This window comes from Lissotriton helveticus, chromosome 8 (assembly GCF_964261635.1).
Source record: "Lissotriton helveticus chromosome 8, aLisHel1.1, whole genome shotgun sequence".
NCBI classification, from domain to species: Eukaryota; Metazoa; Chordata; class Amphibia; order Caudata; family Salamandridae; genus Lissotriton; species Lissotriton helveticus.
Genome location: NC_136069.1, coordinates 10,000,835 through 10,014,634, shown reverse-complemented (window position 1 = coordinate 10,014,634; position 13,800 = coordinate 10,000,835). Strand labels below are relative to the sequence as shown.

Here is a 13,800-nt window from a genome sequence, read left to right as displayed (position 1 = left end):
ATTAAAACACCTGGTAAGTTGGATAAGTAAAGACCTCAGGAGATTGTTCCAATGTCATTTCCATTCCCTACAGAACTCCAAAGAAGTAAGATTTTGGAGCACGCTTTACTGTCCAACTGAAAGAGATGTGCTGGTATGCTACAAGGATGTCCAGACTTGGTTAACTCATCGGTTTACATACAACATGTACAAATTCTCACATGCTACATACCTGTAATCCTTCCCAGCTTGCCACCAAAGAAATGCCCCACCAGCCCACCGACATGAGCGCCGAGGCTGACACCGATGATATGGATTGAGCTCTCGGAGGCACCCAAAGCCTGGAAATTGAAGATGAAAACATTTATGAAATGACATTTACAACAGTGGAGGATTGCATCAAATACATATGTCTTAGCCATGATACGATGGAAGAAGAATCCTAGGGCTGTGGTTCGTAACCTAGGGTCCGGGGCCCCTAGGGTCCCCCGAAGTCTACTCAATTGCTCCATGACTGCTTTACAGAAATAAATAATATGAACAAATCAATAAAGTGTATATGAATAAAGAAGCATAATGTAACATTGAAAATTGAAAAACGTTAGGAGGCTAAAAATGATCTTGGTGCCCTCAGAATGATTTGTGGAAGCAGTGAAAACGCAGTAAAGAGAATATAGCATGGACAATGGGTGGCCTCAAGTGAATTTAGAAAAGCCCCAAACATCCTGTCAAAATGGAAATGTTGATTTTTAAAAATATTTATGAATTAAATATAATATTTAATATTATTATGATGATTTTATGCGATTACAACCATTAAAGTATACATCCAGAACATAAACAACTGCATCAATTTTAAGATAGTTGAACGCACAACATACATAAAAATGCTTAGAAAAACATTGCACAACCCCCAAACAGTGCAGAGATAGAATATCGAGTAAAAAATATTGAATTGCACTAATATCGTGTCAAAAATATTGTGGGCGAGGAATATCGACAGACAATTTCTAATGGTCAAGAATATTGATTTTAGGTAAGTAATATCGATTTTAAAAATATCAAAGTGTTTAATATTGTTTGCAAAAGTATAGTTCAAATATCGATTTTTTAATATAGCCTTATAGCCCGCCGTAGCGGGCTATACCGGATATTAAAGGCCCGCTCGGTTCGGGACTTTAACGAAACAGCGGGACTTTAATAGCCGGTATAGTCCTGCTACGAAGGTCTATAAGGCTATTAGAACATTCTGCCACTAGAGGGCAGAATGTTCTAACAAATTAAACAAAGGGTTCTCAAAGCTTTTTGTTATATGTAATTAACATTATATTATGTGTTCTTTTTGTGTTTAATAGATTTATTCGTATATTTTTTAAATATTGTTTATTTTTTAAATTATAATTTTTTTCCCATTGTTTCAATTTTATTAGTAATTTTTGTTTCTCTACTATCCAAAACTTTCCCTACTGTTGCACTCCCTGGAGTGGAAATAGTAATTTTTATCCCTCCGCTATCCAGCACTTTCCCTACTGTTGCACTCACTGGAGTGGGAATAGTAATTTGTACTCCTCCGCTATCTAGCACTTTCCCTACTGTTGCACTCACTGGAGTGGGAATAGTAATTTTTACCCCTCAGCTATCCAACACTTTTCCTACTGTTGCACTCTTTTTAGTGGGAATAGTGATTTTTACCCCTACGGTATCCAGCACTTTTCCTACTGTTGCACTCTTTGTAGTGGGAATAGTGATTTTTACCCCTACGGTATCCAGTACTTTCCCTACTGTTGCAATGACTAGAGTGGGAATAGTAATTTTTACCTCTCCGCTATCCAGCACTTTCCTTACTGTTGCACTCACTGGAGTTGGAAGAGTAAATTTAATTCTTACACTATCCAAAATTTGCCCTACTTTTGCACTTATTGGAGTAGGAATAGTACATTTTACCCCTCCACTATCCAACACTTTCCCTACTGTTGCACTCTTTGGAGTGAGTATAGTAATTTTTACGTCCCCGCTATCCAACACTTTTCCTACTGTTCCACTCACTTGAGTTTGAATAGTAAATGTAATTATTTCGCTATCCCGCAGTTTCCCTACTGTTGTATTTATTGTATTGCGAAATGTATCTTTTAGTTCCTTTTAATAGTTTAATGTTTTAATTAATTCTAGAATGTTTTTATTTTTATTTTAAATTAGTGTATATTTTATTTTTACATCATTTAAAAGTTGAAAAACTGAAGATAATAGTTAATAAATGATTGTAAAGTAAATATATGTATAAATTATTATGTTTGTGTGTTTATTTTATTAAATTAAGTTTATTTTTTATATTTAGTTAAAATGTATATTAAACGTAATCAATTTTGTTAAAGATAATATTATTATATATATTTAATATACATTATTTTATTTTATTAATACTTTAAATCGATTTTTTACATCTATCTTTTTAACTTTGATATTTTTGATTCCATTTTTTGTACTTATCTGTTTAAGTATAGGGAGTCAATATTTTTGCATTCTATATTTTTTCCCACTATTTTTAACATCAATGTTTTTAGCATTGATATTCTATCAGTGAACCCCCAGACAAATAAGTAACTGCAAAACAAACTATATATTTGATATAATATATATCTTTAATATATTTAATAATTTGTGTAGTTGTTTGATGAATGCTTGTATCTGTATTTTTGTGTATTGTTTTGAGGTTCACATGATGCAAATTGCTTAAACCGGGCTACAGCTTCAAGTAGTGGCTCAGTGGGGGTCCCCAGGTTCCAGTGGTGGCTCAGTGGGGGTCCCCAGGTTCCAGTGGTGGCTCAGTGGGGGTCCCCAGGTTCCAGTGGTGGCTCAGTGGGGGTCCCCAGGTTTCCGTAGTGGCTCGGTGGGGGTCCCCAGGTTCCATTAGTGGCTCGGTGGGGGTCCCCAGGTTCCAGAAGGGGCTCAGTGGGGGTCCCCAGATTCCAGAAGGGGCTCAGTGGGGGTCCCCAGGTTCCAGTAATGGCCCAGTGGGGGTCCCCAGGTTCCAGAAGGGGCTCAGTGGGGGTCCCCAGGTTCCAGTAATGGCTCAGTGGGGGTCCCCAGGTTCCAGAAGGGGCTCAGTGGGGGTCCCCAGATTCCAGAAGGGGCTCAGTGGGGGTCCCCAGGTTCCAGTAATGGCCCAGTGGGGGTCCCCAGGTTCCAGAAGGGGCTCAGTGGGGGTCCCCAGGTTCCAGTAATGGCTCAGTGGGGGTCCCCAGGTTCCAGTAATGGCTCAGTGGGGTCCCCAGGTTCCATAAATGGCTCAGTGAGGGTCCCCAGGTTCCAGTGATGGCACAGTGGGGGTTCCCGTGATGGCACAGTGGGAAAATCCCCTGGTTAAATTTTATTAAAAAAGAATTAATCAAACTGGGGATTCCCACCCTATGGTCTGACCCGCTGGGATTTTGTCCCGGGATTACACGGAGGCAGCTTATCATCCAGTACCAGGCAACCAAACTGGCTAGCCATATTCAAGGAACTTCTCACGGCACCTTAACGTCATCTTTTTTAATAATTAAGGACAGCTATAGGTTTGAAACCACACTAGACATTATAGCTCCAACATCAATTAGGAAACTGTACCTCCAATGGAGGTATGGTAGTTTACCGTTACGTGCCCTTACCAGTAAATGGGCCGATTCATCCCCGTCTTTTTGCCCCGGCTGCAAATCAGACCAAGAAACTGATTTGCACATATTGTTTTTTTGTAAAGCGTATGTCCAGGCGCGGAGAAAATGGATTGTCCCATTGTGCAAAAACTTGGGCTTCTCTCGCTGCATGCAAGCTTATATGGTTTTAAAGACTGATCTCTCTGGTCATATTGTCTTTGCTTTAGCTAAATATCTGGGGTCTGTTTGGCACAAGAGGAGATATTTTTTAAATGGGGACTTATAAAATAAAATTGTCACAACGAAAAACCCCGAGTTAGATAGTTTGAGAATGTCTATATTTGCATATTGTGTCTTATGTTTTTATGCCTGTACATATCTTAATAATTACTGTTTTACATTGCATGTTATCTGTACATTTTATGGCACATGCTGCCGAAATAAAGATGATAAATGAATGAAATGAATGATTAAGTGGGGCCCACAGAAGTCATAAGTGTCTGATCCTCTGCCATAGGGTGTTTAGGATAAAGACAGAAGGCTTCAGAAGGTTGAATGAAACCTTACCATCTGCTCATGTGTGGAGTTAGTCTCAGCATAAGGTTTGTTCTGCAGAGCACCCAGGTATGAATTTCTTCCCTCAGAAGCCATTTCTTCTCTGAGAAATGCATAAGTCTATGCAGCCTTCCCATTGGATGGTGAAGATGCACTAAAACGTGTGTGTTTTCATATTGTGAAGCAGCTCACAAGTGGGAGACAGTTTTACAAGAATGTGTATGTTGGTATTTACATTCCACAGTCTCAGAATGGAAATTTGGGAGAGCAGAGCAAAGGATAAAGTAGAGGATATGTCGCATTCTATCGAGTCAAGCATCATTGTGCTGTGGTCAGTCTCTCCACTAGAGGGGGGTCCCATTGGAGGAAGACGCTACTGGTAGGCCAGGCATCTGTCCTATGGTCGGTCTCTCTGCAGGAGGGGGGGGCTCACTTTGCCACTGGTGCACAACTTCTGTGTAACACAACAGAAACAAGTGCACAAGTGCACAAATGCATCAGCTGAACAGAAAGAGTGTGCGCCTTGTCCTTCAGTGGCAGTAGTGTTTTAGTTTAAGGGAGTTATCATTGGGCGATCCTTGTTAATTCTTGCAGGGCCACTAACGCTAGTTAATGGCCCTGCCGGATTTACAAAGTTTGTGGTAAGGATGAGACCCTATTGGTTTTTGACACAAACTGAGCTTGCTATAAATCTGGTAAGAATTAGGAATTACCAGCAGAAAAAATCTTCAATTACAGATTATGCGGTTATTACCCATTTCTAAGGGGGGGGGGGCACTCAGGGTCTCAGATGACTCCGTCCTAACCTGGCTAGGTAGTGTGTGTGTCAACACTGTCCCCTCATTCCCTTCCTCTCCTCTGCCTCTCTCTTTCCCTGTCTCTCTCACTCCTCCTTCTCACGTATAACCCCTGTTCCTCCTCTCTCTCTCTTTTGGTAAAAGTTTAATGAGAAGACCGGAGCCCAGAAACTTTTCAGACTCTCACCCCCAGTCACAGATCTGGGTTTAATCCATCATAATTCTTTAGCTCTCTTCACCACCCTAGTTCAGACATGGCCATATGCAAATCAGTCTGACCCTGTGCCTCATGGGAACTGTCCAGCCCGAACTGCCAAACCATGCCTTCCCTGGACCAGAAACAAGCATCCTGGGACCGGTTTCTGGCTAATCAGCCGTCTTCAGCCAGGCTTGCTTGAATCCTGTGGTAAAGTGAGCAAGGGAGCCACGTCTGGGCATACCCTGCCAACTTAGGGCAAACAAAGCAAAACCAAAGGGGATGATGGACGGAGTGTTGAACATTGCAAGCACTCACCCCCAGTCAACTGATCTGGGTTTAATCCATCACCATTCTTTAGCTCACTCAGCCACCCCAGTTCAGACATGGCCATATGCAAATCAGTCTGACCCTGTGCCTCATGTGAACAGTCCAGCCCGAACTGCCAAGCCATGTCTTCCCTGGACCGGAAACAAGCATCCTGGGACCGGTTTCGGATTCATAATCCTCATCAGCCAGGCTATCTTGAATCCAGTGGCCAAGTGAGCAAGGGACTCGCGTCTGAGCATACCCTGCCACACTTAAGGCGAACAAAGCGATACAAAAGGGGATGATGGACGGAGCGTTTGAGCCAATCAAACACTCACCCCCAGTCAACTGATCTGGGTTTAATCCATCACCATTCTTTAGCCCACTCAGCCACCCCAGTTCAGACATGGCCATATGCAAATCAGTCTGACCCTGTGCCTCATGGGAACAGTCCAGCCCGAACTGCCAAGCCATGTCTTCCCTGGACCGGAAACAAGCATCCTGGGACCGGTTTCGGATTCATAATCCTCATCAGCCAGGCTATCTTGAATCCAGTGGCCAAGTGAGCAAGGGACTCACGTCTGAGCATACCCTGCCACACTTAGGGCGAACAAAGCGATACAAAAGAGGATGGAGGACGGAGCGTTTGAGAAAATCAAACACTCACCCCAGTCAACTGATCTGGGTTTAATCCATCACCATTCTTTAGCTCACTCAGCCACCCCAGTTCAGACATGGCCATATGCAAATCAGTCTGACCCTGTGCCTCATGGGAACAGTCCAGCCCGAACTGCCAAGCCATGTCTTCCCTGGACCGGAAACAAGCATCCTGGGACCGGTTTCGGATTCATAATTCTCATCAGCCAGGCTATCAGGTTCGTGCAATGAGCCGGTGTGTAAATAAAGTGAGTAATCAGGGCATTGCAGAACAATTGAGGGGTGAGATTATTGAGCCAGCCTCCAAGTGCCGGAGTCAGGCGGAAGGCGTACCCTGACCTGCTGAGTGGTGTCCAGAGCTAACCGAGGAGCCTTGAGCACCTATGCCCCCCTGGTTTTCTCATGGGCACTCCTTCCTGCCCTTGTCTGTGGTCACCCAATCAATCAATCAATCAATCAGGGAATTGTAAGCATGCTACTCACCCGTGAGGGTCGCAAGGCACAGTGGGTGGGTACAGCTTCTGCCTGAGTATTTTGACGAACTTGGCACATCTCGCCACCGCCCGAAGAGCAATGTTCTTAAAACAAGTTGAGGACGCTTCCTGGCACGTGCGCCCCCATCTGGCCAGGAAGACTGGTGTGAGGGGGGGCAGCTGAGCAGTTTGGGAGTGCCGGGTTCGGCCGATTTTGTTACAGGGGGCCGATATTGCCGACCCCAGTAACAAAAACAGCCACCCAGGGGGCCGAAGACCGGCCCCCAACCTGCCGGCCCACCAGGGAAACGCCCAGTGTCCACTACGGCCAGTCCGGCCCTGACCGTCCGGGTGTTCACCTCATGCTGGGTTGCAAACACAGACATCGGAAAGTCCTGTGACAGCGTAATTAAGAAAGCTGTGGGAGGTAACCAGGTTCAAATGGCTTTAACCCCACCTGATTCTTTTGTTAACTGCCTGCTTATGTTTGTCTGCTTGCCTGTGATTGTTTTAGTGTGAGAGAAAGGGGGAAAGAATAGAGATACTCTTGGAAGTCATATTAAAGGAAATGTGTGGAATACGTTGTGTGTGCACGTCTGCTTGTTTCTTTCTGTGTCACTCGAGGATATATAGAAATGTGCCAAGCAGCAGCAATTAACAGTATTGATGTTGCACATATTACAAAGCAAGGAAATGTTAAAATATCGTCGCCGCTTTTGGCTTTCCTTGTGTCATCAGTAAACAAACCTGTTTTGTCTATTGAAAGAAATTTCTCAGGTGTTTTGGGCTGTGCTGTAAGTACTGTCGAAGTCAATAAGTATTGACATGTCTTGCCCTAAGCCCCGCCCACTCACCATATTTAAATGAGTAACGGCACTACTTTCCCCCATTGAAAGCATTGGGTTGGACTGAGCTGGCCCTTAGAAGGACACCTGCTGTGCCCCTGAGACTGGATTATTGATGTTTCTGAACTCTCCTAGTCAAACTGTGGGGCATATTATCAAGAACGGCGTTAACAATTATTGCCGGTTTAGCGGCAGGAAACTGCCGATAAAGCGGCGATAATGGGCTTGATAATATGCCCTTGTGAATTCCCATAGAAGCCCAGGTTCTGGTGTTAACCTGGGCTTCTATTGGATTGCATATTATCAAGCCCCTTATCGCCGCTTTAGCGGCAGTTTTCTGCCGCTAAACCAGCGATAATTTTAATGCCGTTCTTGATAATATGCCCCATAGTGCCTTGATCTAGGACTTCTCTTCGTGTTCCTAGAGGGTCCGATTGGACTAATCTTCTTTCCTTCCTGTGTTGTGGGAGGGGCCCACGGTCCTCCTGCTGTGCCCCCAGAGTGCTCTGTAAGTGGGACCAGGCGGGCAACTAGAACCAAATTTTGGGGGGGGGGGGGGCTCAAAGATTTTCGGAGGGGGGGGGCTGGTTCTTCCAGCCATAGGCAGAGTGGCTCTAAGAAGGGGTGAAAAACAACAAAGTCTCGCTCTTTTAAAGACCTGTGAAGTACTCGAGTGCGGCTGCAATTAGAGGGTTGCCAGCCCGCAAATCTGTCTCAGCCTGGACTAACACACACCACGGGGGGAGTACTGAAGCCCTGTGAGCCCAATGGGTGTTGCGGGCTTGAGTGGTGTCCATGGTCCGGCTGGAGTGGGCCGCAACTCGGGTCACTGCAAAAGGGGCCGTCAGACAGTCAGGCACCGGGGCTTCGCCTTGGCTTCCATGTGCGGGGGAGAGGTAGGCTACCCAGCATTGGCAACTGTGCCGCTGGACGTTGGAGGCTGATGTTTTAGTTTAGTCGGTTGAGCATAAATTGGGAAGAGTTTTGTTGCATCAGAATCCACCTCTGCTGTGGTAACCTTAGGTGGCATATGCATTATCGCGGTTCCTTTTAGTATAAATTGTTTCTTTGATTGTTTCTTTAGTGTTGCTTTTGCCTTCCTGGATAGGCTCGATGCTGTGGGTGGTCGGGGCCATAAAATAAGGGCGTCCTCGTGGTGCACTCTTACTTTTTTTTTAAAGTTTGATTTATTAAAAGAACAAAAGAAACAATCATCAATAAAATTGACAACATCCATCCTATTGAAGAATAAAATTATTAAGTAAAATAAGAAGACAATATAGGAATTAACTTTAAACCTATATATAAATAAGAGAAAAATATACTGGGAGAACTAAAAGGGGGGAGGAGGGAACAAGGGAGGGGAGGAGTGGTGGACACTTATGTCCTCTGGCTCATTGGTTGTTGCTTCTTTGACTGACTGAATCCTTCTCCTCTTGGGCTCCCCCTGGTGTTCGGTTGAGGTGGAAGCTGCCTGCCTGCAGTTTAATTGGTCCGTAGCATCAAGTGATTGCGTCGCAACTTCCGGGGCGGAGGCTTTGATTCCATCTGACCAATACCAGGGTTGGTTGAGCTGAGGACGTCACCCCTGTAAGAGTTTATTTCCTTGAACTGTGACTCGATTCTTGTTGCGCTGCCTTGACTGCGCCCACTAATGCTCCTAGGGGCAGATTTACAAGGCCCTTGCGCCACATTTGCTAATTTTTAACTTGGGAAAAATGACGCAAAAGTGGTGCAAGGGGCTTGTAAATCTGCCCCCTAGTGTCTCAGGGAGAGAGCTTCTTAAGGTGTCCCTGATAGGGGCGCATGGGCAGGGTTCGACCTTCTCAAGTGCTTTTATTTGAAGCTTCAGGCTGCTTAGCTCGTTATCCCTAATTCTTCCCGATGAGTTGTCGGTGACTGTATCCGGTCAAGGTGTAATTCCATCCTATTTGATTGTCAGAGGAGGGCCCTGGCAGTTGTATCCTATACAGGGATGAATAGGAAGCAGTGATTTTAAAGCGGTCCCTCTCCAATTAAGATACAACTTCTCAGTTTGGGAAAAGAATATCCCTACTGTGACAGATATATGAAATGGTCTTGAAAAAGATGGTGAAAAGTAACTAATCCATCGAAACGCGTCGACGCACAACTTTGTATAATCCCTGTACGAAGAACACTCTTGTAAAACACCAATTGAAAGAAAGTGATTACAAGTTTTGTTTCCAAATGATATTTGGGATGTACACACTGTAGTGACAAATTTTAAGTCATTCTTCCTTTCTGTCATTTTATTATGCGGGTCATAATTTTCTGTTGTATGAGGTTGTTTTTTTAAATAATAATATTTTTTGTGTATTGTCAAGATATTAATTACATTCATTGTAATATTCTATGTTGTTTCATTTTAATATGTATTTTTAATAAAAATCCTGACCTTTTCTAAAGTATATGTGTTATATTGCTAATTATATTGTTGTTCCAAATTGTGGTCTTGGGATACCTTCTGTTTCTCTGGTTCAGCACCCTATTTCCCTTGCCACTAAACAAGGGGTACCGCTCTTAAAAAATTTTCCTTTCGTATCCTATAAAACTCCTTTAGCCTCCAGTGATTGGGTGTTGGAGGCGGACACTGTGTCCGAGTCCAGCCCAAACTCCTTATCCGGTGATCCCCGTCCCATTAGCGGGGTTTGCCCAAGTGTCTCGTTTATTTGTGCCTCGATGTTAGAGAGGAAGCGATATGACCGCTTGCACAGTTCCTGGTCCGTACGGCCTCGCTGTTTTTTGCTGGGCAGCCTGCATGGAGAAAACGGCCTCCCCATAGAAGCCTGTAAGGACAGCGTCCTAGCCAATCACAACGCTGCCATTGCTGTGTTGTAATTGGCTTAGGGGAAGAGAGGAGGCTGCCTGCTTCTGCTTCCTGTTTGCAGAGAGCAGGAGGCACGACGCGGGAGTCCTGCACCGGAGGCGAAGGTAAGATTTAAAAAAACGACAGGTAACGTTTGATCAACGCCATGTGAAGGCGGGTCACGGTCACACCGCTTTCCTTCACACAGGACCACAACCATCATCAGCTCCAGCAGTGAAGAGTTTGTATGTCAAGAGGAACCTGCTTTGGAGTGGCCTCATGTCAGTGGGGGTTTCTACCAGGAGTGGAGCTGGGCCACCTCAGAATCAGGGACACAGGACAGCAGACCCCTCCCTCGTCCCTATGCCAAGCAGCAGGGGGCGCTGGTGTGCACAATATTCATACTTAATACATATTTCTTAGGTAACGATAACAACACACTCGTGCTCTCCTTCTCAAGGTACCCACGCCCAGGCTGTCTCCACCAACACATCGGTTTACACCCTCAACCCCTCTCTGTTTCTACCATTCTACCAAACTGTGAAGAGATGGCAAACACCTGGAACATCTGCAGAGGTTCGACTGGCACACAGAGCCACAGACCCCCAGTACCGGCAGCTGGTGGACCAAGGATCGTTGCGATACAGGTTACATCAGTTACAAGAGCATAGTAGGGTACAGTAAACAAAAACAATTTTACGAGAATTCGTAGGAGGGAGGAGAGGAAGGAGCCGTAGCAGGGAGACGAGGAGGAACTGTGTCCAATGTCCGGCTGGGTAGCTAATGGTCGAGGGGGAAACCAGGGCCAATCTCCTCTATAGCTGTCGAGCAGCTCCACCGGACATCAGCCATGTTGCTACATGACCACTGTTTATTGAAACAGTGACCAGAAGTGGCCAGACTGTCTAGACTTGCTTGGAGGAGGTTCGAGTCGGCCTGTGGCCTCTGGTTGCGGATGCTTGTGGGTTCTCCAGGGGCCGTATTACACATTATCACTGTTTGTGCCCTGGCCCACCTTTCAAACAGTGATAATGCGCCCCATTATAGTGTATGCGCTGCCCCCGGGCTGCCGCGAACTCGTGCTGCCCGGGAGGCAGCGCACTCATGTGAAAACACAAAGCAGCCGCTCCATGTTTTCACAGTGCAGGCGGCAATCCCCCTGCACTATCAAAGGGGTTTTAAAGATCCCCCTTGCAGGCGGGTGCAGTCAGTGATTGCACCCGGCTGCAAGGGGATGTCTGTGGGTGTCCTTGGGGCCCCCTTTACTCCCTGCAGAGGGCTCCTGTCAGGAGGCGCACTCACAGTGTGCCATCTTTTAAATGGTGCACTGTCGGTGCGCCAACTAAGGCCTTCTTTGTCTCTGCACCCGCATCTGTAATATGAAGGAATTCCCTCATTTGCATAGGGCACACCCCTATGCAAATGAGGGGGCATTGTTTGTTGATAGCGCTGGCGTTTTAAGTGTGCTAGCGCTATCGGTATTATAGAAGGGGATGCACAAGCGTCTGTGGCCCCTTCAATATTACAAAATTGCCCCGGCTCGCGCAAAATGGGCACACATGCCTGTTGCGCCCCCGGGGCACCATCTCTAACACGGCCCCTGTCCTGTTGTGTTCCTACTCTTGTAAATGGCTTCTTTGGGTGTGTGGTCGCACTACGCTCTTTCATTCTTTACGCACACTCTTACCAGCAGCCGCCTGATGAAGGCCGTCACCTGCAGCCCCAGGCTCGTCATATTCTCCACTGCGCTGTTGTACTGAGCTGTGGATCCGGACACCCAGTCCACCACCACCACATTCACGTCCGTCGCTCGGAGCAGAGCTTCCGTCAAGTCGTCGATCCAAGAGGGCTTTGTGCCCAGGACCCTGGGAAGGAACCAGAAACAGGACATCACACCTCCTTCAAAATGTCTTACATTATTGAATCAGTGCCTGTCCCACCTTTAACTGTACTAAAGCTGATAATGTGTAAGGGAGACACTGGAAATACTGGCCCACTGCTGGTACTGAAGCACGAATAATACTGACCCACTGGTGATACTGAACCACCAATGGGAGACAATGGAGGGACAACACTGGAACGGCCACCGGGAACTTTGCAAAAGTATTGTCCTGGAATGTTAATGGTTTGGCCAATAGAAATAAAGGGGGCACAGTCATGCAGTACATTAAAAAACATGCCCCAGATGTTGTCCTGATGCAGGAGACCCACCTGATGGGTAATACCTGTAAAGCATTAGACAGATATGGGTGCACAATGCTTGCTAACCCAGGGTCGACATCCGAATCCAGAGGTGTAGGCATTCTACCTAAAAGTCAACTCCATTTATCCCTCTCCGAGTAGGTCTGGATAAGCAGGGGCGATACGGATCACAGACAGGGCAACAGAAGGTGCTCATGTTAAACCTCTGTTCAGTCTATATTAGTGGTTCCCAAACTGTGCGCCGTGGCTTCCTGGGGAGCCGTCAAACCTATCCAGAGGAGCCGCACACCAAGCCCTTTAATGCATTTAATGTTGAAGCGTCTATTGGCTTCAGTTAAACTAATTTGACTTAAACGCATGATCTTGATGATTTGTGACATGCCGAAAGCTGTAAACATCGTGCTTAACTGATGGCATGTCGAGGGAGATGACCTCCATATTTAATTGGATCACCACGTTCTGAAACTCTCAAAGTAAGTGGAAGATGCCTGATTTATTTTGTTAGACTCGTGGGGGGTCTTAGGAACTTTGGGCGACACTGTTGTTACTTACCTGAGGAAAGACCTGGGCGCTCTGCTTCCTCTGGCAAGCGGGGACGCCGCTGTACGCCACCCACCGCAGGGAAGAGTCAATTGGGCTATTGTTCCGTGCTGGGACCAAAACATCCAGGGTCCTTAGCGGCACCAACGGGGAGACGCCCCCAACGCAACGCCATCGCGCCAGGAGGCGCTCTTTAGCCAAGCAGGGCTCCCGCAACGCGGAACGCGCGTGGGCGAAGCCCGGGCCAAGGGCGGGCCCGTCCTAGCCCGTCACAGCCAGGAAGAGGCAGGGCAGGGCCCCCCCTCTAACAACCAGGGGCCCAGTTGGTACACAGATTCAAGGGAAAGGTATTGTGTCCAACAGTCCCGTGCCCACACTCGAACTTAGAGTGACTGGTGACATAGAATACCGCTTATGACTATCCCCAACTTTGGTGTTCGTTATCCCAAATTTACTTCTTGTATGATAATATCTTACAGCCGCAATCTTCCCTGGACTTATTAATCACGTATATCCTTTGGTTTTAATTTATGTTTTTTAACATTGTTCTGCAGGTTTTAATAGTGGTTTTTTGAGCAACTGTGTGATACATCCATACTGCTTAGCACAGGTCACTTTATTTAAGGCGTACTTACCTAGCACTTTATTACTTGTGGAGTGCCTATAAACATTAGGCCTAGCATAGCGAGTATCCTTGTACGGTAGATCAATTTATATTTTGTAGCGCGTGTCACTTTAAAGCCAGCTCATATTGCACACTATTTTTACTCTCAAGCCATTTAGTGACA

At 46.0% G+C, this 13,800-nt stretch overlaps 1 protein-coding gene across 1 annotated transcript in view; it reads right to left on the bottom strand.

Moving 5' to 3' along the window:
* Positions 1-13,800, bottom strand: part of PLA1A (phospholipase A1 member A) — a 172,175-nt gene that overhangs the window by 93,314 nt on the left and 65,061 nt on the right. The window contains exons 4-5 of the mRNA XM_078656363.1: positions 11,958-12,135; positions 212-320 (exon numbers count right to left, since the gene is read on the bottom strand). Coding sequence (XP_078512489.1) covers positions 212-320; positions 11,958-12,135 — 287 coding nt within the window. The remainder of the gene's footprint in view (positions 1-211; positions 321-11,957; positions 12,136-13,800) is intronic.